The sequence below is a fragment of the Nicotiana tomentosiformis genome, chromosome 3, assembly GCF_000390325.3.
Source record: "Nicotiana tomentosiformis chromosome 3, ASM39032v3, whole genome shotgun sequence".
Taxonomy (NCBI): Eukaryota; Viridiplantae; Streptophyta; class Magnoliopsida; order Solanales; family Solanaceae; genus Nicotiana; species Nicotiana tomentosiformis.
The window spans coordinates 26,554,313-26,575,786 of NC_090814.1; the positions used below are offsets into that span (position 1 = coordinate 26,554,313).

Sequence of the window (21,474 nt, forward strand, 5' to 3'; positions counted from 1 at the left end):
CTATTTCAGACAGTAGAGTAGAATTCTTTGTATATTCTACTGATAGCTCACATACTTGTTACACCGGATCATGGCACACACTAGTAGACTTGTGATTTTTGTTTTATTTCTATGGTTATAAGTACATTTGGTTGATTCCGTTTTATTAAATTAAAATCATGTATCTTACTAAACCTATTAAATTAAGGGAAGTTATTCACTTGGGAAAAACTTATTAAAGTGAAAATCATTAGGTTGATCACTGTTGGCTTGCCTAGCAATGGTGTTGGGCGCCATCACGGCCAAAAATGGAATTGGGTCGTTACAACATGGTATTAGAGCACTATGTTCACGTAGGTCTCACAAGTTATGGGTAGGCCTAATAGAGTCTTGCGGATCGGTGCGGAAATGTCCGTACTTATCTTTGAGAGGTTATAGGGTTTTAGGAAACTACTCTTTATTCATCTCATATTGTGCAGTTGATGGTGTACTAAGTTTCTTCTCTTACTCTCTCGCAGATGGCGAAAACGCGCGCGAAAGATGTTCCGGGCCTCGGAGGAGCTGCTCCCCCTGTTGCTAGAGGCCGAGGCAGAGGCCGGGGGAGGGCACCAGCCTGAGGTAGGGGACAAGGACGTCCCAGAATTTCCCCTAGTTGCACCACCAGCGGATCCAGTGGAGGATCCCGTTATTGAGGAGTAGGGCGAGGTGCCTGCAGCAGAGCCAGACCCGGTCAATGTCATGTCAGCACCAGGCTTTCAGGAGGTCATGGGCCGTATTTTACGATTCATAGATTCTATGACCCAGGCTGGTTTATTTCCAGCAGACCCGGTCACATCTCAGGTGGTAGGGGGAGCACAGACCTCTACTGCTCAGGCTCCAGAATATGCGGCTGCCGTATATCAGACCCCGGGTGCACTACCCGTGGGCGGTGCCCAGCCAATTGCAGTAGTGGCCCCTCAGCATAGACCAGCTGCGGCCGGCTAACCGCGGAAGCTATTGGATAGATGGACTAGTCTACACCCTCCTACCTTTAGAGGTGAGTGACATGAGGATCCCCAAGACTTCATTGATCGGCGTAGGGACATACCGTACAACATAAGGATGTTGGAGTCCCATTGGGTGGATTTCACTACTTTCCAGCCGGAGGGTAGGGCCCGTAGGTGGTGGCAGTTTTATCTTCTTGGCAGGCCGGCAGGTTGTCCTCCCATGACTTGGGACCAGTTTACACGCCTATTCTTGGACAGGTATATTCCACCTTCTCAAAGGGAAGAGTTGCGGTTTCAGTTTGAGCAGCTCCAGCAGGGTCAGATGTCAGTGACCAATTATGAGGCGGATTCTCTGAGTTATCTCGCCATGCACTTATGATACTTCCTGCTGAGGCAGAGCGAGTGCAGAGGTTTGTTGTGGGATTGCACTCAGGTATTTAGGCTACTATGGCCTGAGAGGTTGAGATGGGAACTTCTTATCAGCAAGTAGTGGAGATAGCTCAGAGGAATGAGGGTTACCGTCAGAGAGATAGAGAGCAGATGCAGCAGGACAAGAGGCCCTATTTTTCTGGAGAGTTCGGAGGTGCCCCAGCTGGGGGTAGAGGTCATTTTGGGTGGGGTCAGCCTAGAAGGCCCCTATATCCGGCACCACCACCTCCTCGAGGTGTTCCAGCGTGACCCTGTTTCACTGTTAAGTCGGAGAGTTCTTACCGCCCGCCAGCTATTCAGGGTTCTTCCAGTGGGTACCCCGGTCATCAGGGTTCTTCCAGTGCCTATTTCAGTGCCATGCAGACAGTTCATACCACCCGCCCGCACTCCAGGGTTCTTCCGGTGGGTATTCGGGCCATCAAGGTCAGACTTCAGGGCAGCAGATCACCATACCGAGAGGTTGTTTCGAGTGCGGGGATTTCAGTCATATGCAGAGATTCTGCCCCAGGCTTCTTCGAGGCAAGGCAGTACAGTAGGGCCAGTAGCCCTTGATTACACCACCAGCTGTCCGACCGCCCAAAGGCGAAGGACATGCGGGTAGGATCCATCCTAAAAGTAGAGGCCAGGTATGTGAGGGCCGGCCAGTCGGCGCCCCAGCCAAGTTCTATGCTTTTCCGACCAGACCAGATGTAGTAGCCTCAGATGCCGTGATCACAAGAATTATTTGTCTGCGGTAGGGATGCTTCAATATTATTTGTCTGCGGTCTACCTATTCATATGTCTCATCTCTGTTTGCTCATTGCTGGATATTCCTCGTGAGTCCTTAGGCACTCCTGTTTATGTGTCCACTCCTGTGGGAGATTCAATTATTGTGGATCAGATCCATCGGTCCTGTGTGGTCATATTTTGTGGACACGAGACTAGAACAGATCTTCTATTGCTTGATATGACTGACTTTGAGGTCAACCCAGGCATGGACTGGCTATCCCCATATCATGCCATCCTTGATTGCCATGCCAAGACTGTTACCTTGGCGATGCCAGTGTTGCCTAGATTGGAGTGGAAGGGTTCGTCTGTCAGTGCATCTAGCCGGGTTATCTCTTTTCTGAAGGCTTGACATATGGTCGAGAAAGGTTGTTTGGCTTATCTAGCTTATGTTCGTGATACTACCGCAGGGACTCTGGCAATTGATTCAGTACCAGTAGTTCGAGAGTTCTCCGATGTCTTTCCTTCTGATCTTCCAAGCATGCCACTGGATCATGATATTGATTTTTGTATTGAATTGGCTCCAAGTACCCAGCCTATATCTATCCCACCGTACCGTATGGCTCAAAAGAGTTGAAGGAGCAGCTTGAGGAGTTGCTAACAAAGGGGTTCTTCAGGCCGAGTGTATCCCCTTGGGGTGCCCCAATGCTATTTGTGAAGAAGAAAGATGGGATTATGCGGATGTGCATTGATTACCGCTAGCTAAACAAAGTTACCATTAAGAACAAGTACCCGTTACCGCGCATTGATAATTTGTTTGACCAGTTGCAGGGTGTTAGAGTGTTCACTAAGATCGACTTGAGGACGGGGTGCCATCAGTTGAAGATTCGTGACTTGCATGTTCCAAAGACTACTTTTCGTACTAGATATGGCCTTTATGAGTTTCTGGTGATGTCCTTCGGCTTGACTAATGCCCCAGCAGCATTTATGGACTTGATGAATAGGGTGTTCATGCCTTATATTGATTCGTTTGTCATTTTCTTCATTGATGACATTTTGATTTACTCACGTAGTATGGAGGAGCACGAGCGACATTTGAGAGTGGTGCTTCAGACCTGGCGAGAACCGAAGCTATATGCTAAGTTCTCCAAGTGTGAGTTTTGGCTAAATTTTGTGGCATTCTTGGGGCATGTTGTATCAGGCGAGGAAATTAAGGTGGATCCCAAGAAGATTGAGGCAGTTCAGAGTTAGCCTCGTCCTCTTTCGGCGACTGAGATAAGGAGCTTTTTGGGGTTATCAGGGTATTATCGCCGATTCGTGGAGGGCTTCTCATCTATTGCAGCACCTTTGACTAGATTGACACAGAAGAGTGCTCAGTTTTGTTGGTCCGATGATTATGAGACGAGCTTCCAGAAGCTCAAGACAGCTTTGACTACAACACTAGTCCTAGTGTTGCCTTCCGATTTAGGGATGTATACTGTGTATTGCGATGCTTCACACATTGGCTTGGGTTGTGTATTGAAGCAGGAGGGACGAGTTATTGCATATGCTTCACGTCAGTTGAAGCCCCATGAGAAGAATTATCTTGTGCACGATTTGGAGTTGGCCGCGATTGTTCATGCTTTTATGATCTGGAGGCATTATCTTTATGGGGTGTCCTGTGAAGTTTACACTGATCATCATAGCTTGCAGCATTTGTTCAAGCAAAGGGATCTCAATTTGAGGAAACATAGGTGGCTTGAGTTTTAGAAGGACAATGACATCACCATTCTTTATCATCCGAGCAAGGCGAATGTGGTCGCGGATGCCTTGAGCAGGAAGCAGAGAGTATGGGTAGCTTGGCATTCATTTCAGCGGAGGAGAGACTACTAGCCTTGGACATTCAGTTTTTGGCTAACAGACTTGTGAGGTTGGATATTTCAGAGCTCGACCAAGTTCTTGCATGTGTCGTTGCGAGTCTTCACTATTGGAGCAGATCAAGGCTCGATAGTTTAATGATCTGCACTTGACGGTTCTTAGAGAGTCGATACTGCAGGGTAGTGCCAAAGAGGTTACTATCAGTGAGGATGGTGTTCTGTGACTCCAGGGTCGTCTATGTGTACCTAATGTCGATGGCTTGAAGGAGAGGATTTTAGAGGAGGCACTTAGTTCTCGATATTCCATTCACCCAGGTGCTATAAAGATGTATCGCGACCTGAGGTAGCATTATTGGTGGCGGCGGATGAAGAAAGACATAGTTGAGTATGTAGCTAGGTGCCTTAATTACCAGTAGGTTAAGTATGAGCACCAGAGGCCAGGTGTCCTACTCCAGCAGATGACTATACCTGAGTGGAAGTGGGAGCGCATTACGATGGATTTCGTAGTTGGGTTGTCGCGGACCTTGTGGAAGTTTGATGAAGTGTGGGTCATTGTTGATCGATTCACCAAGTCGGCACATTTCATTCCTGTGATGACCACTTATACTTCAGAGAGATTGGCCCAGATTTGTATCCAGAAGATAGTTCGGCTGCATGGTGTGCCCGTTCCCATCATATCAGACAGAGGTCCTCAGTTTACTTCACACTTTTGGAGAGCAGTACAAAGTGAGTTGGGGACCCGTGTAGAGCTCAGCACCGCATTTCATGCACAGACCGACAGGCAGTCGGAGTGGACAGTGCAGATCTTGGAGGACATGCTCAGAGCATGTGTGATTGACTTTGGGGGACAGTGGGATCGGTTCCTGCCTTTGGTTGAGTTTGCTTACAACAACAGTTTCCAGTCCAGCATCGAGATGGCTCCATTTGAGGCTTTATATGGCCGGCGATGTCGTTCCCCCATCGGGTGATTTGAGCCCGGCGAGGCAAAGTTATACGATACTAATTTGGTGAAGGATTCCTTGGAAAAGGTAAGGTTGATTCAGGAATGACTTCACACAGCACAGTCCAGACATAAGATTTACGCGGACCAGAAGGCGCGTGACTTATCATTTATGGTATGCGAGAAGGTTCTCTTGAAAGTCTCGCCGATGAAGGGGATCGTGAGGTTTGGGGGGAAGGGCAAGTTGAGCCTAAGGTTTATAGGCCCATTTGAGGTGTTGAGGCGAGTTGGGGAGGTTTCTTATGGGCTTGCTTTACCTCCTAGTCCATCAGGAGTTCATCCGGATTTTCACATGTCTATGCTCCTGAGGTATCACGCCGACTCGTCACATGTGTTAGACTTCAGCACGATTCAGTTGGATGAGAGCCTGGGTTACGAGGATGAGCCAGTTGCCATTGTTGCTAGGCAGGATCTCCAGTTGAGATCCAAGAGGATTTTCCTGGTAAAGGTTTAGTGGAGGGGCCAACCAGCGAGGAGGCGACCTAGGAGTCCGAGGAGGACATGCAGAGTAGATATCCTCACTTGTTCAGCACTCTAGGTATGATTCTAAGCCCGTTCGAGGATGAACGTTTGTTTAAGAGGTGGGGAATGTAACGACCTGACTAGTCGTTTTGCTTTCTAGAACCCCGTTCCCCTAAATAAGACTTCCCGTACGTGCTTTTACTATTTTATGACTCGCGGGGATGGTTGGTTCGAGATTTGAAAGGGTTCGGGTTGAAATCGGAATACATGGTTCCTTAAGTTAGCCTTAAAAGGCTAAGTTTGATTTCGGTCAACATTTTGAGCAAACAACCTCGGAGTCGAGATTTGACGATTCCAATAAGTTTGTATGATGATTTTGGACTTGGGCGTATGTTCGGATCTGGTTTTGGATGACCCGGGAATGCCTCGACGCCTAATAGTGAAAGTTGGTTCTTGGAAGATTTTAGAAGTTCTTTAAATTTGGTTTGGAGCGGGTTTTGGTGATACCGAGGTCCAAATGGAATTCTGAGACTAGGAATAGTTCCATAATGTCATTTAATACTTGCACACAAAATTTGGTGTCAATCCGAGTAGTCTAAGTACGTTTCGGTGCTTTGGGAGTAAATTAAAGAACTTAAAGTTCGTAAGTTTGATTCAATTGGTTTTGGGGTGTGATTCTTAGTTTTAATGTTGTTTCGGGCATTCCGAGAGTTCGAGCGAGTCCGTTTTATGTTTCCAAACTTGTTGGTATGTTCGGGCGGGTCCCCAGGGGCCTGAGTATCAATCGGGCGAGGCTCGGACCAAGTTGGAAATTGGGAGCAACAGCTGAAGCTTCGAGCTGCTGCCATAACCACACCTGCGCTTGGCCAGCTGCAGGTGCGAGCTCACAGGTGCGAGCCAGGAGCCACAGAAGTGAGCAAGCTAAGGTTGACGAGGATCCACAGGAGCGAGGAGTTTGGCGCACCTGCGAACGTGCATGTGCGATGACTGTGACTACAGAAGCAGCTGTTTCCGCAAGCGCGAAAGAGTCGGCCGAAGGAGCGGTTGCGCAGGAGCGGACCTAGCTCCCCAGGTGTGATGGACGAGTGGCCAGGACGGTTCCGCAGAAGCGATCCCGCAGAAGCGAAAGTCACTCTGCAGGTGCGGAAACCGCTGAAGGCAGAATCCTTCATTTAATTCGGGACTTAGTCATTTTGGCTCATTTATTCCATTGTTGGACGATTTCACCTAGCACTTTGAGGTGAGTAATTTCTATACAATGTGTGGTAAATACATAGTTTATGGGTAGATTATAACATGTAAATTAGTAAAAATTATGGATTTAGGTGAAAACCTATATTTTTGATAAAAATGAGATTTAACCTCGAAATTGATTATGGAATTTGGTAAAAATCATATATTTGAGTTCATAAGGTTATGGGTGAAAACTTTCTTCAAAACATTTCTGGAATCCGGACACATGGGCCCAGAGGATGAATTTTAGGAATTTTGCAAATAGGCTTGGGAAATCAATTTGATAGTTGGGATTTGAACTTTTAAGCATATATTAATTATTTTTAAATAACATTCGACTAGTTGCAAGTCGTTTGGCGCCAAATTGAGGGCTTGGGCACAATCTTTGACCAGAAAGTAGGCTTTGAGACGAGGTAAGTCTCTTTTCTAACCTTGTAAGAGGGAATTAACCCCATATGTGGATGGAATAAAGAAATGCGCTTCTATTTGTGGGGGCTACGTACGTACGAGGTGACGAGAGTCCGTACGTAGTTACTAATTATGCTATTGTCCGGGTAGTCTAGGAACCATATCATGCTATACTTACAAATGTTTGTACCCAACTTGATAATTTAATTGCTTAAATCACATTAAAACTTGATAAAGGAAATTGTAAAAAGTTAAAATTTATTTTTTTGACCGTTAATGAGAATTTGGTATTCACTTGAATAATTTCCCCTTAATAAATCTTGAATTGGTTATTGTAAATGTATTTTCTCTTTGTGGAGCGAGCTGAACGCCTCAGTAGCAGATAGATGCATCTATGGTTGGTGCCGTTCGACCCTCGACAGTGCACAATTTAAATATTATGTTGGATCGGGTCGTACAACCTCAACATAATTTGCGCATGATAAATATTTGGAACCAATTGTAATTGATATTGCTTCTTTGGCTTGAGATATAAATTGTTAAATGACGAAAAGTATAAATTTGGGACTTAATATTAGTGAAGGGATTATTTACTGTTTCCTGTTATTGGGTTTCTGTATTCTTCATGTAATCCACGCTTAATTAATATTTTGACATATTTTTGTTAGCCCATAGTGAGTATCAAAGTCGACCCCTCGTCACTACTTATTCGAGGTTAGACTGGATACTTATTGGGTACATGTTGTTTATGTACTCACGCTACACTTCTGCACTTGATGTGCAGGGTCTGAGGCAGGTGCACCTGGTTATCAGTCTGGCGTGCACGCTTGACTTTTGGTTCGAGACTACACAGTGAGCTGTCCTTCCGAGCCGTTCAACAGCAGCCAGAGTATCTCTTTTGATTATTTTCTATTTATTCTATTTCAGTCAGTAGAGTAGAAATCTTTGTATATTCTACTGGTAGCCCACATACTTGTGATATCGGATCTTGGCACACACTAGTAGACTTGTGATTTTGGTTTTATTTCTATGGTCATAAGTACATTTGGTTGCTTCCATTTTATTAAATTCAAATCATGTATCTTACTAAACCTATTAAATTAAGGGAAGTTATTTACTTGGGAAAAACTTATAAAAGTGGAAAATCAATAGGTTGATCACTTTTGGCTTGCTTAGCAATGGTGTTGGGCGCTATCACGGCCAAAAATGGAATTGGGTCGTGACAGAACCCCTCATCAAATCCCTGCTTCGCACTTCCTATTCTAGGATGTATCCAAAAATATGCAAGTATAGTATAATCGTAGATAGATATCACATCTGATTATTTATTTATGCTTGATTGATATTTGTTTTTGTGTGAGGACACTTGGGACAAAATACATCTAGTTGAATAATTAACACTCAACATGTATGTCAAATAAATACGTAGCTTGCATTTTTAATTAGATTATTAGATACATTTTCGCAACTTGATTAATTGACTAGGATCGAAATGAACCTAATTAATTAAACTAGTTATTCACTACATAAGTATGACATTCCTTTCTCTAACAAGATAATTGTATATTTCTTTTACATGTGAGCTATCATGTTTGGTTATACATTTAGGTCACTCAAATTTGTAAATTACTTAATTCACTCTAAGTAAATACATACTTGGTGCAAATCCATGATAATCATTCCTTTTCTATTAATAATGTTTAGTATGATTCGTTTATATATAATTGCGCATAATTGATTATCTTTGATTTTCTCAAAAGTCCAAAATATTCTATACATTATACATCCATTATATTCATGTGGGTACAACCATTGTATTTGTCTATATTCCTCGACCAATTCTTCATTAGCCATGCATTTGTTAAGAGCTTCATATACCATTCTTTTCAAGACCATTCCAACCTAAACATTCTTTCACATATTCTATCCCAAAGTTGTTAATCCTAAGTCAACTTTCATGAATTTACTCTTCAATTCAGACCTCCATCCGAATATTTTTGTTTTGTCAAAATATAACCTTTTGTGTTTCAATAATTAAAAAGCATGCCTTCTTCAAAGCTTTCCATCTCTCTCTCATATATTTTGTCTACTTTCTTGTGCATATTTAATTACATATTTCATGTCGATTTGTATGTCTTACTATGAATATATATCATCCTTTACTCACCAAAATAATTCTTTCAGTTTATTTATTATACGTCGAGATAATTCCTTCAACACTCTTTGGTCAAATTACTTGTTAAATATCTATTCACGTGCAAATAAATATTCCTTCCCCTTTTTCTCAATTCTTTAATATAAATTTTCTCTTATTGTAGTCGTCCATCTAAAACTTGTTGACTCTAATTATGAGTCGTTTTCTCTTCAAGTTTATTCTTGTAAGCTCAAAATTTTGTTCAAACACTTTGAATTAACGTGCATTCTTTAGGAACAATTCTTTTTCATATTATTCAATTTACACTAAAATACCATTCTTTAATGCACCTTTTATTCTTTCACATACTACATATTGTTGCATATATTTTGTCAAATATTTTACTATTCTTTATCTAGAACTCACTTTGCACTCAGCTTATCTTTTGGAACAATTCCCTTGTCCACTTTACATATATTTCATACGAGTTAATATATTTTAATCATTTCATTTCAAAAACAGCAAATATACTTGCATACTTCATCCGCAAAAAATTCATTATATATTTAATATCATCACTGTTTATTCTAGTAGACGTTGATCATTCTTTCATCCTTTGTAATAGTTGTGAGTATTTGTTAATCATTCTTTTGAACCTTCCCTCCCTTATTTGATCGAGTCCACATGAACCATATTTTGTGGATCTTGAGGGATGTCTAACACCTTCCCCTCAATATAACTTGATGTAAGGCCCCGTAAAAACTTCCTAATGATTTAAGATTTAAAAATTTTACTAGTGGTATTTGGGAATAACGTATTCGAGTATTAAAGGAGACCTATGGGATAGAACCACGTCATTTTGAAATGAGAATATATGTTTAAGGTGTGTTGGATCATATTAAAGAGTTTTGTGAATGTGAAGAATTTGCGTGTAACATGTTGGATATATTAAATAGAAAGGATGTTATTATGTAAATATATTTTCATACTTGTATGAAGGTTTGGAAGTCGGTTAGGGTCTATATCATAGCAAGATATCAAATGTGGGTGAGTGGATAAGAAAGAAATGGAAAAGAAAATAACTGGGAGCGTGCTAGGGACAATGCAACACGCGGATTGTGGCATGCCAGCCCTCTCAGCAACTTTGTAAACCAGTGATGTATAGGCATTTGGTGCTGGCACGGGCACGCTACCCCCAGCTGAAGATTTTCCCTTAAGTACTCACCTTGGGGATTCATTTTCCTCATTTCACTTGGACGGATTTGGGAGCTCTTCTCCACTCTCTCAAGACCATCAACTCCCCTCTTCTTCAAGGTAATAAATCCCCATTATATTGGTGTTAAATTCCATCATTTATATACTAGTATTGATGAGATCTACACATAAAATACCTAGATCTTTAAGAAATTTCTTCAAGAACTCAAAGGAGGGTTTTGCAAGATTTCTTCCAAAAGGTAATCCTACACCCTTAGACTTACATGTATGGTTATATTATGGGAATATGAGTATGAATTATGCATTGGAACTTATGGTATGGTGATTGGAAGCCATAAGTCCCCAATTTAAATACATAACCATTGTAGAGATTGAAAGGTGATTATTTTGTTGGTTGGGTATGGATGGATGGTCATGTATGTGCTATTGGAAGTTATGAATTGTTTAGGAATGATGTTGGGATAAATTATTGGTAAATGGTAGTAGTTGGATGAACTAATTCTATGGTTAAGAGATGTAGAGATTTATGCCTACAAGGTGTTTGATAAAATGCCTAAATGGCCTAAATTATGGAATTTGTTACTAATATGGGTTCCATTGGATGTTGTTATTGTAGATTGAAGTTTCTTAGTGTAGTGGATCATTGTAATATCACTAAGGGTCTAATTTAAGGTATGTTGGCTAAACTTTCTCTCTTAGAATCAAATTCCATAATGTTCCCGTGAGTTTCAAAGTATGGGTTGCGTATTAAACTATTATGGCTTTGAATCGTATTTCAAATGAAAGCTAGTATGCCAAATCGTGTGAGGAAATCTTAATATTCTTAAGACTCTTAATTGCTCATATGTGTACCTAAAGTCTTGATTGGAAATGTCTTATTGTTGATAACCTATAAAGGTCGTTGAAAATGAAATAAGTGAATTGGGGATATAGAGTGTGGCCAACGTGCCAAGAATTTAAGTTATGTTTGTGGCTAGTAGTGTAAATTATTTGAGAGGATGCGATAAAGAATATGAAATGACCCTCGACTCGATTGTTTAAAAATGATTTCAAAAATAGAACTGCCTAAAGGCTTTTGTACTCAATTCATGCCCATAAGTAACTGCTTTAACTAGTGCTTTACTTTATAAATATACCCAGTGTGATTCGAGTTCTTACATACTCGTGTGTTGAAATTGTACATTGTCATTTATGGGGAAGAGTATTGCAAGAATAAATGGTGTATTGATTGGTTTTGATTTTAAAGTGTGTTTCTATTGCTGGTTGGTATGCCCCATTCTTTGGGAAGAAACCATTTGTGTTTAAAGTTCCCATTATAAATGGAATTGAAGTATATGATTTTTGAAATATTTTATATGTTAATATTTGATGGTGATCTTTGAAATTAAAAGGGGTGAAAGTATGGAATATAAAATACGGCCACCGTGCCAGAAACAAAGAATCTTGTGAATGGCCAAATGAGCCAAGGAAATATTGTCGTTGTGAATGACTGGAAATACTAATGAGAATTTATATAATGTGAAAGATATTGAGGTGAGTACAAATGTATTTATGATACCTCTGTGTGCAAATCAAATCAAAAATATTTTTGGGAGCATCATTAGCAAAACCGAGAAAGGGTGGGCCATAAGGCCCACACTTAAAACTACACATGCTGGTGTAGGGGTGGATTGGGATTAATCCCCTTATTTGGGATGAAATTGGAACCTTTGGGAAATTGTGATATTATTCCCCTTAATTGGGATGAAACTGGAACCTTTGTGTATTGTAAAGTCAACCTACACGACAAATGTGGGAAGGCGGCCTGACTGATCGGGTGGAGATCAGACGCCATATTGCGCATATGGTGGTACTACTCTTGGTAACAACTTTCTTTCGCATCACATGTCAAACCACATTGTTCGTGGGGAGATGTCCTAGCCGATCGGGCATCATTGGACTCCGTGCTAACAAAGACGGTGGTATATCGGTGCTAATGATCTCCCAACCAAAATTGTATATGAAGTTCGTATTTTGAAAATTATTACGTTTAACTGGACATTTGGATATTGTTGATTGTGAATTGTTGTTTCTATGTTTTGTCTTTTCTTATATGGGCATTCTATTTTGAAGAGTATTTTTAGCTATACATACTAGTACTATTTGACAGTACTAACGTCCCTTTTGCTGGGGACGCTGCATCTTTAATGGATGCAGGTGGTTCTACAACAGGAGACATTTACCAGTGATAGCAGTACGCTCATTTCAGCTGATTTGGTGATCCCCACTTCATTTCGGGGTCATGTATCTTTTATTTCTCATGTACTATGTTTTGAGGTATAGTCGGGGCCTTGTTGTCGGCATTTCCATTTTACTCTTCTATTGTACTTAGAGGCTCCGTAGACAGGTTGTGGGTTGTAGTTGATGTTGGGAGTTGAACTAGAAATGTTGGTATTTGGAAATCATGTTTTACATTAATTCTATAAACTCGTAATATTTTGAAAATTATGAATGAAGCTGCTAATGGGAATGAAAAGGAGGTTGTTAATAGAACCCTTTTAGTGTTTGATTAAAGGAGTACATCTCGTCTTTATTCATGGATGAGTTTGGGTGGAAGGAAACAGGCTTGCTCGCCCGGGTTCTCTCGGTTGAGCGCCGGTCACGCTCCCCGAGTTCGGGGTGTGACACTTGGACCCTTACCTTTATCAACGGTTGCGCAGATCATAGTTAAAGTTTATATTACGTAGTGTAGTATAGGTGTAACGGCCCGACTGGTTGTTCTGAGCTCTAGCGCGACGTTCGACGGTTTGAGGCCTTGAGTAGCTTCACTTCATGTTTTATGACTTGTACGCTCTAACGACCCAGCCGGTCGTTTTGAGTGTATTAGCCCCGATCCCTTATTTTCTACTTTCCTCGTGTCTTGTTCTGCTTATGTAACTTGCCGAAAAGTTTTGTTTTTGGTTTCAGAGTGTTTTGGGTCACTTAGTCCCTCAAACAGAAGCTTAAGCCTTAGGATTTTGACCGTAGTTGGAACTATGAGAAGACGACTCCGGAATGGGGTTCCATCAGTCCCGTTAGCTCCGTTGGGTGATTTTGGACTTAGGAGCGCATCCAGACTGTGAATTTGAAGTCTGTAGCTAATTTAGGCTTGAAATTGTTGAAGCTTTGTTGGTTTCTCGTGTTTCGCACCTGCGGTGGGTAGACCGTAGGTGCGGGATCGAACGTGCGATATGAAGGGCGCAAGTGCGCTTTTGGTCAAGAAGGTCTGCGAGTGCAGGTGCGAGAAGGGAGCCGCATTTACGCATCCGCAGATGCGGAGTAATGGTCGAAAGAGTGGTATGGGCGGCCTAGACAAGGGTCGTAGATGCAGAAGTCGAACCGCAGGAGAGATAAGTAGGGATTTTGACTACTTATTTACACTCTTTTACTTTCGTTTTAGCTTAAAATTGCTTAAAGGTATTCCTGAAAACTGATGAAATGTGCTTTCTTACAGGAGTGTTGGAATATGAGTCAAAAAGAAGAAAATCAACTCAAGAAGGAGTAATTTTGGACAAGGAGCAAAACAAAGCTAAAAGGGCAAAATGCGGACTGCATAATATTGAGTGTAGCCGCAGAACATAAGGAAGCCTCTGACACAATTTCTATGCAAAGTGCGGACCGTACAATTATTGTGCGGCCGCAGAAGATGAGGTTCTGGGAGATGGATTCTGGGGTCATGAAGAAGTGCGGACCACACCATTATTGTGCGGCCGCAAAATCAAAACTGCGGCCGCACTCATAAATGTGCGGTCCGCAGAAGTCTTGTATGTCAAAGCTAAAATGCAAGAGTGCGGCCGAACTCAGAAATGTGCGGACTGCGAAATTTGAAGAAGTGCGGCTGCAACCTAGAATTGTGCGGCCGCAGAAGTACATCCTGTCAAGCTAGTGTCAAAGTGCGGACCGCATACATAATTTTGCGGCCGCAGAATCTCTGCAGGGGCAATTTTGTCCAATAATTTTAGCTGGGTATAAATAGATATTTTTGTCATTTTTAGGTTAAATAGAGAACACCTGAGAATAGATAGATGTTTTTCTTTACTGTTTTGGAAAATTTTAACTTTAGATTATCTTCCCTTAATCATCTATTACGAGTTTTATCTTAGTTTCTTCTTTAATTTCTTCATTTGCTATGAGTAGCTAAACCCTTAGCTAGGGTTGTGACCCAACCCTAGTATGGGTACTTAATGGGTGATTAATTTAGGGTTTATTTATGATTGGGTATATGATATTTAGCCTAGTTCTTGCTTGAATTTGATAATTGATGGTTGCAAACATTGATTCATGCCTAATTGACTTAGTCTCTACTTGAGAAAGAGAGACTAAGTCTAGGAAAACTTGGCTAACAAGAAATTGGGATGAACTCAAGAAATTGATAGCCCTAATTAAAGGGTCGAATCTAGAGATAGTCAGACCCGACTTGAGCATCTACCACTTGTTTTGTGAAATACCCATTTGGATTTGAGAAAGCCAAATTGGGCAAAATCACTCAAACTACCGAGAGGTATAGAGTGAGTAATCGTGTGTGATTGCTATATTGCATGCCGACCAACCAAACATGCCCTAAATCTCTCAATCCGTTAGGTAACCAACTAGGCGGAAGTTACAACCCTAGATCTTTTATAATCTAAAAAACAACAATACCAAAAACATTCTCTTAGCTTTACAATTAGAACATTAGCATAAGATTTAGAAGTAGAAAAGAAACAAACAAATATGTGGAAGTGCAATCTTGGGCACGTCATATACGTAGACTAGGTATATACCTAATCCAACATAAAGCTCTCTGTGGAATCGACTCCGAATCGCGTTGGGTGTTTATAATTGCATCGACCGCCTCACAATCCCAATTAGTGGTGTGAGTTTGGGCGACATCAATATTTGGCGCCGTTGCCGGGGAGCTAAAAATAGATTTTGCTATATATTCGGTTTTGTGTGTGATTTGTGTTCTTTTCCTTTTGGGTTACTAACCTTTTTGTGAATCGATTGTAGGTACAGAAATGGATCTCAACAAGGATCCTATCGGAAACATGCCTTTGTGGGATATGGACGTGGAAGATGACCCAGTTGAGGAGGTTCCTCTTGAACCTCAAGCAAATAGACGAGGCCGACCGCCTCAAGACAACATTCTTGTTCCTCCCCCAAATCCACCAAGAGCGGCTCCACACCGGGTGTTGCCGAATGAAGGGTACACAAGTGCCATAGTCCTGCCCGCATTAGGGCGGGCAACTTTCAAATCACAAATGTTATGCTCACATTGCTTGAGCAACGTGGATTCTTCGCCGGGGCTCCGAATCAAAATGTGTACTAACACTTGAGAGGATTTGTGGACACTTGCTGGGGGAGTAAACAGACCAACGTCTCCGAGGATGCTTTAACGTTGAGACTATTTCCCTTCTCTCTATGGAGGAAAGCCTTGGACTGGTTAGAAAGATTGCCAAACCATTCTATCCATACATGGGATGAATTGGCGGAAAAATTCATTGCCAAGTTCTTTTATCCCGTGCATATGGCTACTCTTAGAGACGAGATTCTAGCATTCAAACAAGAATCCAATGAGCCTTTGCACGATATGGGAGAGGTACCATACTATGGTGAAAGAGTGCCCGAATAATGACATGACTGAGGCTATTATTCAACAAACCTTCTATAAGGAGATCAATGCTACCAATCAATGCGTGGTCAATCAACTTCCCGGTGGAAATTTCATGAAAACACCATATGCCGAAGCTTGTGAAATCTTAGATGAAATGGCAGATACTTCATCGGCATGGCAAAGTAGAGCAAATGTTCTTCAAGGTGATCCAAATGTGATTCACCTACATAAAGAATTGCATGATAATGGGCAATCAATTGCCGAGTTGACCACTACAATGAATCAATTGGCCAAAGCTCAACTTCAACAGGTTCAAGGTTCTAAGCAAGTAAATGCAATGGAAGGTGTCAATATGATGGTGAACAAGCGAAGGCAAAAGGGTCAACAAGTGCAAAATCGTGTGGAACAATTTATGCAAGATGATACTGGGTTTGATCAAGATGAATCATACAATGATCAAGAGGAAGAAGTGCAATATGTGAAATAACTACCAAGGGAAAAGGAACAACTCTCAAGGACCGAATCAACAACAATGGCGATCGCAAGGAAATCAAGGAAATTTTAACAGTCAAAACCACCAAGGCAATTGGGGTGGTGGTACCAACAATCAAGGTAATTGGAACAATAACAATAATCAAGGCAATTGGAATAATCAAGGCAACCAAGGCAATTGGGGTGGCAACAATCAATGATATTGGGGAGGCAACAACCAAGGGGGTTGGAACAATAACCAAGGGAATCAGGGGCCGGGCTTTCAAAGGCCCCCGATGTGTCAACAACCAAACAACCCGCCTCCTTATCCATCTCAAGGTTCTAGTTCTTCCAATAGTGAGATGGGAAGGATTGAAAATAAGTTCAAACAAATGATGGAGAACAATGCCGACTCCGATGCTCAATTAGCCTCTCACAACACTTCAATCCGCAATTTGGAAGTTAAATTGGGGAAAATCTCGCAAGCTTTAAACACTCGTTCAAAATGGGCACTACCTAGTGATACGGTAGTGAACCTGAAGGGTGGGAACAACACAGGACATGCCATGGCCGTAACAATAAGGAGTGGAAGAGGTGGAGATTTAACCACCTCAAATCAAAGAATAATTGTGGATGATGATGTAGTGGTTCAAGAAGATGAGATTCCAAGCAATGTGGTTCAAGCTAATGAAGAAGTGAGAATTGATATTGATGAAAGTGTGGAGGAGACCCAAGAAGATGTGAACCCGTCTAGGGAACACGTGATTAACATACCAGAACCGGTAGTGCCAAAGGCCAAGGCACCAATGCCAAGGCCTCCTCCTCCATACCCTCAAAGGCTCGCTAAGCAAAATAGTGAGAACCAATTCAAGAAGTTTATTGACATGATGAAGAGCTTATCCATTAATGTGCCATTGGTTGAGGCATTGGAACAAATGCCCGGTTATGCAAAGTTCATGAAAGATTTGGTGACAAAGAAAATATCAATGAATTGTGAGACTATCAAGATGACACATCAAGTGAGTGTTATTGTGCACTCAATGGCTCTAAAATTGGAATATCCCGGCGCTTTCACAATCCCTTACACTATTGGGAGAGCCAATTTTGCCAAAGCTCTATGTGATCTAGGGACGAGTATCAACTTGATGCCCTACTCGGTGTTCAAAACTTTGGGAATTGGGAAACCAAGACCCATATATATTAGGTTACAAATGGCAGATCATACTATGAAGAAACCATTGCATATTGTTGATGATGTGCTGGTTCATATTGATAAGTTCATCCTTCCGACAGACTTTGTGATTCTTGATTGCGAGGTGGACTATGAGGTGCCTATTATTTTGGGTAGACCTTTCCTTGCTATGGGGAAAGCTCTTGTTGATGTGGAAGCCGATGAGATCACATTTCGGGTGGGTGATGAAAAGGTGGTTTTCCATGTGTGCAAATCTATGAGGCAACCGAATAGCAACGAAGTTTGTTCATTTGTGGACTTAGTGACCGAAGTGATTGTTGATGATACTAGTACCGTGATGAATGTTGATGACACTTTGGAAGCCGCATTGCTTAATAATGATGATGATGAGAAAGAAGGCTTTGTGGAATGTGCAAATGCATTACAAGGAATGGGGTCGTATACTTATGAACCCCAAAAATTGTCCTTAGATCTTGAGAACCAAAAGACTCCTCCAACAAAGCCCTCAATCGAGAAGCCTCCCACTTTAGAGTTAAAGCCATCGCCTTCACATCTTAGGTATGAGTTTCTTGGCCCATGTTCTACTTTGCCTGTTATTATTTCCTCTTGCTTGACTAACGTACAAGAAAATTCCACTTTGGCGGTGCTTCAAAAGAAAAAGAAAGCTGTAGGATGGACTTTGGCGGATATTCGGGGCATAAGCCCCGCCTTTTGCATGCACAAGATTATTTTGGATGAGGATTCCAAACCCTCCATTGAACATCAAATAAGATTAAATGAAGCAAAGCAAGAGGTGGTGAAGAAGGAGATCATAAAATGGTTGGATGCCGGGGTTGTTTACCCCATTTCCGATAGCTCGTAGACCTATCCGGTGCAATGTGTCACAAAGAAAGGGGGCATGACTGTGGTAACAAATGACAAGAATGAGTTGATACCCACAAAGTCCAAACTCCCTCCCTCTACATTTGTGAGGGGAGTGAGGAGCTTCTTGGGTTATGCGGGGTTCTATCGCCGATTCATCAAGGACTTTTCTAAGGTGGTAAACCCCTTGTGTAAACTTTTGGAGAAGGATGCCAAGTTCCATTTCAATGAGGATTGTATGAAGGCATTAGAATTGCTCAAGTTCAAGTTGACTACTACTCCTATTATCACCGCCCCGGATTAGAGCTTGCCTTTCGAGCTCATCTATGATGCAAGTGATGTGGCGGTTGGAGCGGTGTTGGGGCAATGTATCAACAAAATCTTCCATCCGGTCTACTATGCTAGTAAGACCATGAATGACGCCCAAGTCAACTACACAGTGACCAAAAATGAGCTCCTTGCTATGGAGAATTTCTGCACGTACTTGATGGGTACAAAGGTGATTGTACACACCGACCATGCGGTGCTTCGATATTTGATGAGCAATAATGATTGTAAAGCAATATTAATGCGGTGGGTGCTTCTATTGCAAGAGTTTGATCTAGAGATTCAAGACCGCAAGGGTAGTGAAAACCAAGTGGTAGACCACTTCTCTTGTTTGGAGGAGGAGGGGAGGCCACATGACGGCCTTGAGATAAATAATTCCTTCCCCAACGAGCAACTTCTATCCATTTCAATGATCGGGATGCCATGGTTCGCCAACTTAGCCAATTATCTTGTGAGTGGTATTATACCGAATGAGGTCTCTTCAAACCAAAGGAAGAAGCTCAAACAGGATTGCCTTGACTATTATTGGGATGAGCCGTATCTCTTCCGGATTTGTACCGATGGTGTGATTCGACGATGTGTACCAGAGGTTGAACACAGGGAAATCCTTGAGACTTCCCACTCTTCTCCATATGGTGGTCACCATGGTGGAGCTAGAACGGTAACAAATATGTTGAGTTATGGATTCTATTGGCCTACTCTTTACAAGGATGCTAGCGATATCGTCAAGCGTTGTGATGAATGTCAAAGGGCCGGTGGGATTTCTAAGAAGAATGAGATGCCCCTCACCACCATCTTGGAGATTGACATTTTTGATGTGTGGGGCATTGATTTCATGGGTCCTTTTGTGATCTCTTGTGGGAACACTTACATATTGGTAGTTGTGGATTATGTGTCAAAGTGGATTGAAGCTGTGGCTTTACCCAACAATGAAGCTCGAAGTGTGGTGGCATTTTTGAAATAGACCATCTTCACGAGATTTGGTACTCCAAGGGCCATTATTAGTGATGGGGGACCACACTTTTGTAACAAAGCTTTTGATACCTTACTCACAAAGTATGGTGTCACCCACAAAGTGTTGACTCCCTATCATCCTCAAGCAAGTGGGCAAGTCGAAGTCTCCAACCAGGAGATCAAGAGTATTTTGTCAAAGACTGTGAATGCCAACCAGATGGATTGGTCAAAGATACTTGATGATGCTCTTTGGGCTTATAGGACGGCTTACAAAACACCGATTGGTATGTCTCCGTATCGGTTAGTTTTCGGGAAAGCTTGTCACCTACCGATGGAACGTTAGCACAAGGCTATGTGGGCATTGAAGAAGCTTAATCTTGAATGGGATGTTGCCACCAACTTAAGGGTGGCACAATTGAATGAGCTTGATGAATTACAGTACCATGCATATTAAAGTTCGTCCTTATACAAGGACAAGATGAAGTACCTCCATGACAAGTACATCCGGAATAAGGAGTTTAAAGAAGGTGATCTTCTGTTATTGTTCAATTCCCGGTTACGGGTGTTTCCGGGCAAGTTGAAGTCTAAATGGAGTGGCCCATTTGAAGTGGTGAATGTAACCGTGCTTTGGACTTGAAGAATAAAAATGATGAGGTGTTTAGAATCAATGGGCACCGGGTAAAACACTATCTTGGCAAGGTTGATGATGGCCACATCGTGGCGGTTCTTCATTTCAAATGATTGGTAATTTGTGTCGTGCCGTGACGTTAAATCAAGAGCTTCTTGGGAGGCAACCCATGTGTCTTTTTCATTTTCATTAGATAAGCTTTGTTTTGTGCTAACTAGTTTTGAAGTGTATGCAGGAATAGATGTGCATTGCAGAGATTGTGTCATAAAAAAATTGGCTAAGTGTTGAAAAAGTGCGGACCGCACAATTCTAAAGGCAGCAGCAGAAATAACTCTGCGGCCACACAATTCTGTGTGCGGTTGCACAACTGGAAGACCATAATTGCAAGTTCTCTGAAGTTGACCGGTCAAAATTCATAGCCAATCTGCGGCAGCACTCACTTTTGTGCTGATCGTATATTTGCATCAAGGTCCAGGTAAAGAGTGCGGTCCGCACTCAAAATTGTGCGGCGCACTCACCTTAGGTTTGGGGCTACTTGGTCAACCTATAAATAGAACCTCATTGCACTATTCACAACTTTACACACTTTGAGTTCTTGAACCCTAAGAAAACACAGTGCACTTTAAATTAGTTCACAATCTTCCTTCATTTCATTAGTGTAGATTCTTACATGCATCCTTCATAACTGGTATTTTCTTTACATCTTTAGAGTTTTCAATTTCTTTTAGTTTTTGTTCTTTTGTGGTAGAGTTATTTTTAGACCTAAAATGTCAATTGTTAGTCATGTATGCTTAAAATCATGTGGGTAAAATCTTATATGTTCATTGGGGCCTGGGTAGATCATTAATCATGTTTAATTGCAAATACGATGTCTAAATTGTGCAAAACTTGCAAAACACAGAGTCAGTGCTGCGTAATTTCAAATTGTACGGTTGTAAACAAATTTGTGCGGTCCGCAGATCTTAAACTTAAGGCTAAAATGTTGCATGAAAAGTGCGGACCGCACTCAAAATTGTGAGGTCC

The 21,474-nt window shown here is 41.8% G+C and overlaps 1 protein-coding gene across 1 annotated transcript; it reads left to right on the top strand.

Moving 5' to 3' along the window:
- Positions 1-17,496: 17,496 nt before the first annotated feature.
- LOC138907520 (uncharacterized) lies at positions 17,497-19,833 on the top strand. The gene is made up of 3 exons (XM_070198119.1): positions 17,497-18,348; positions 18,847-19,612; positions 19,751-19,833. The coding sequence occupies exons 1-3, from the start codon at positions 17,497-17,499 to the stop codon at positions 19,831-19,833; spliced, it is 1,701 nt and encodes a 566-aa protein (XP_070054220.1).
- Positions 19,834-21,474: the final 1,641 nt, after the last annotated feature.

Excerpts from the sequence above, each read along its gene's own strand:
- LOC138907520 (XM_070198119.1), top strand. The coding sequence starts at position 17,497 with ATGACACATCAAGTGAGTGTTATTGTGCACTCAATGGCTCTAAAATTG. Across the intron at positions 18,349-18,846 it reads TTCAAAAGAAAAAGAAAGCT|AGCTTGCCTTTCGAGCTCAT; the intron begins GTAGGATGGACT and ends GCCCCGGATTAG. Across the intron at positions 19,613-19,750 it reads CGTCAAGCGTTGTGATGAAT|TTGTGGATTATGTGTCAAAG; the intron begins GTCAAAGGGCCG and ends ACATATTGGTAG.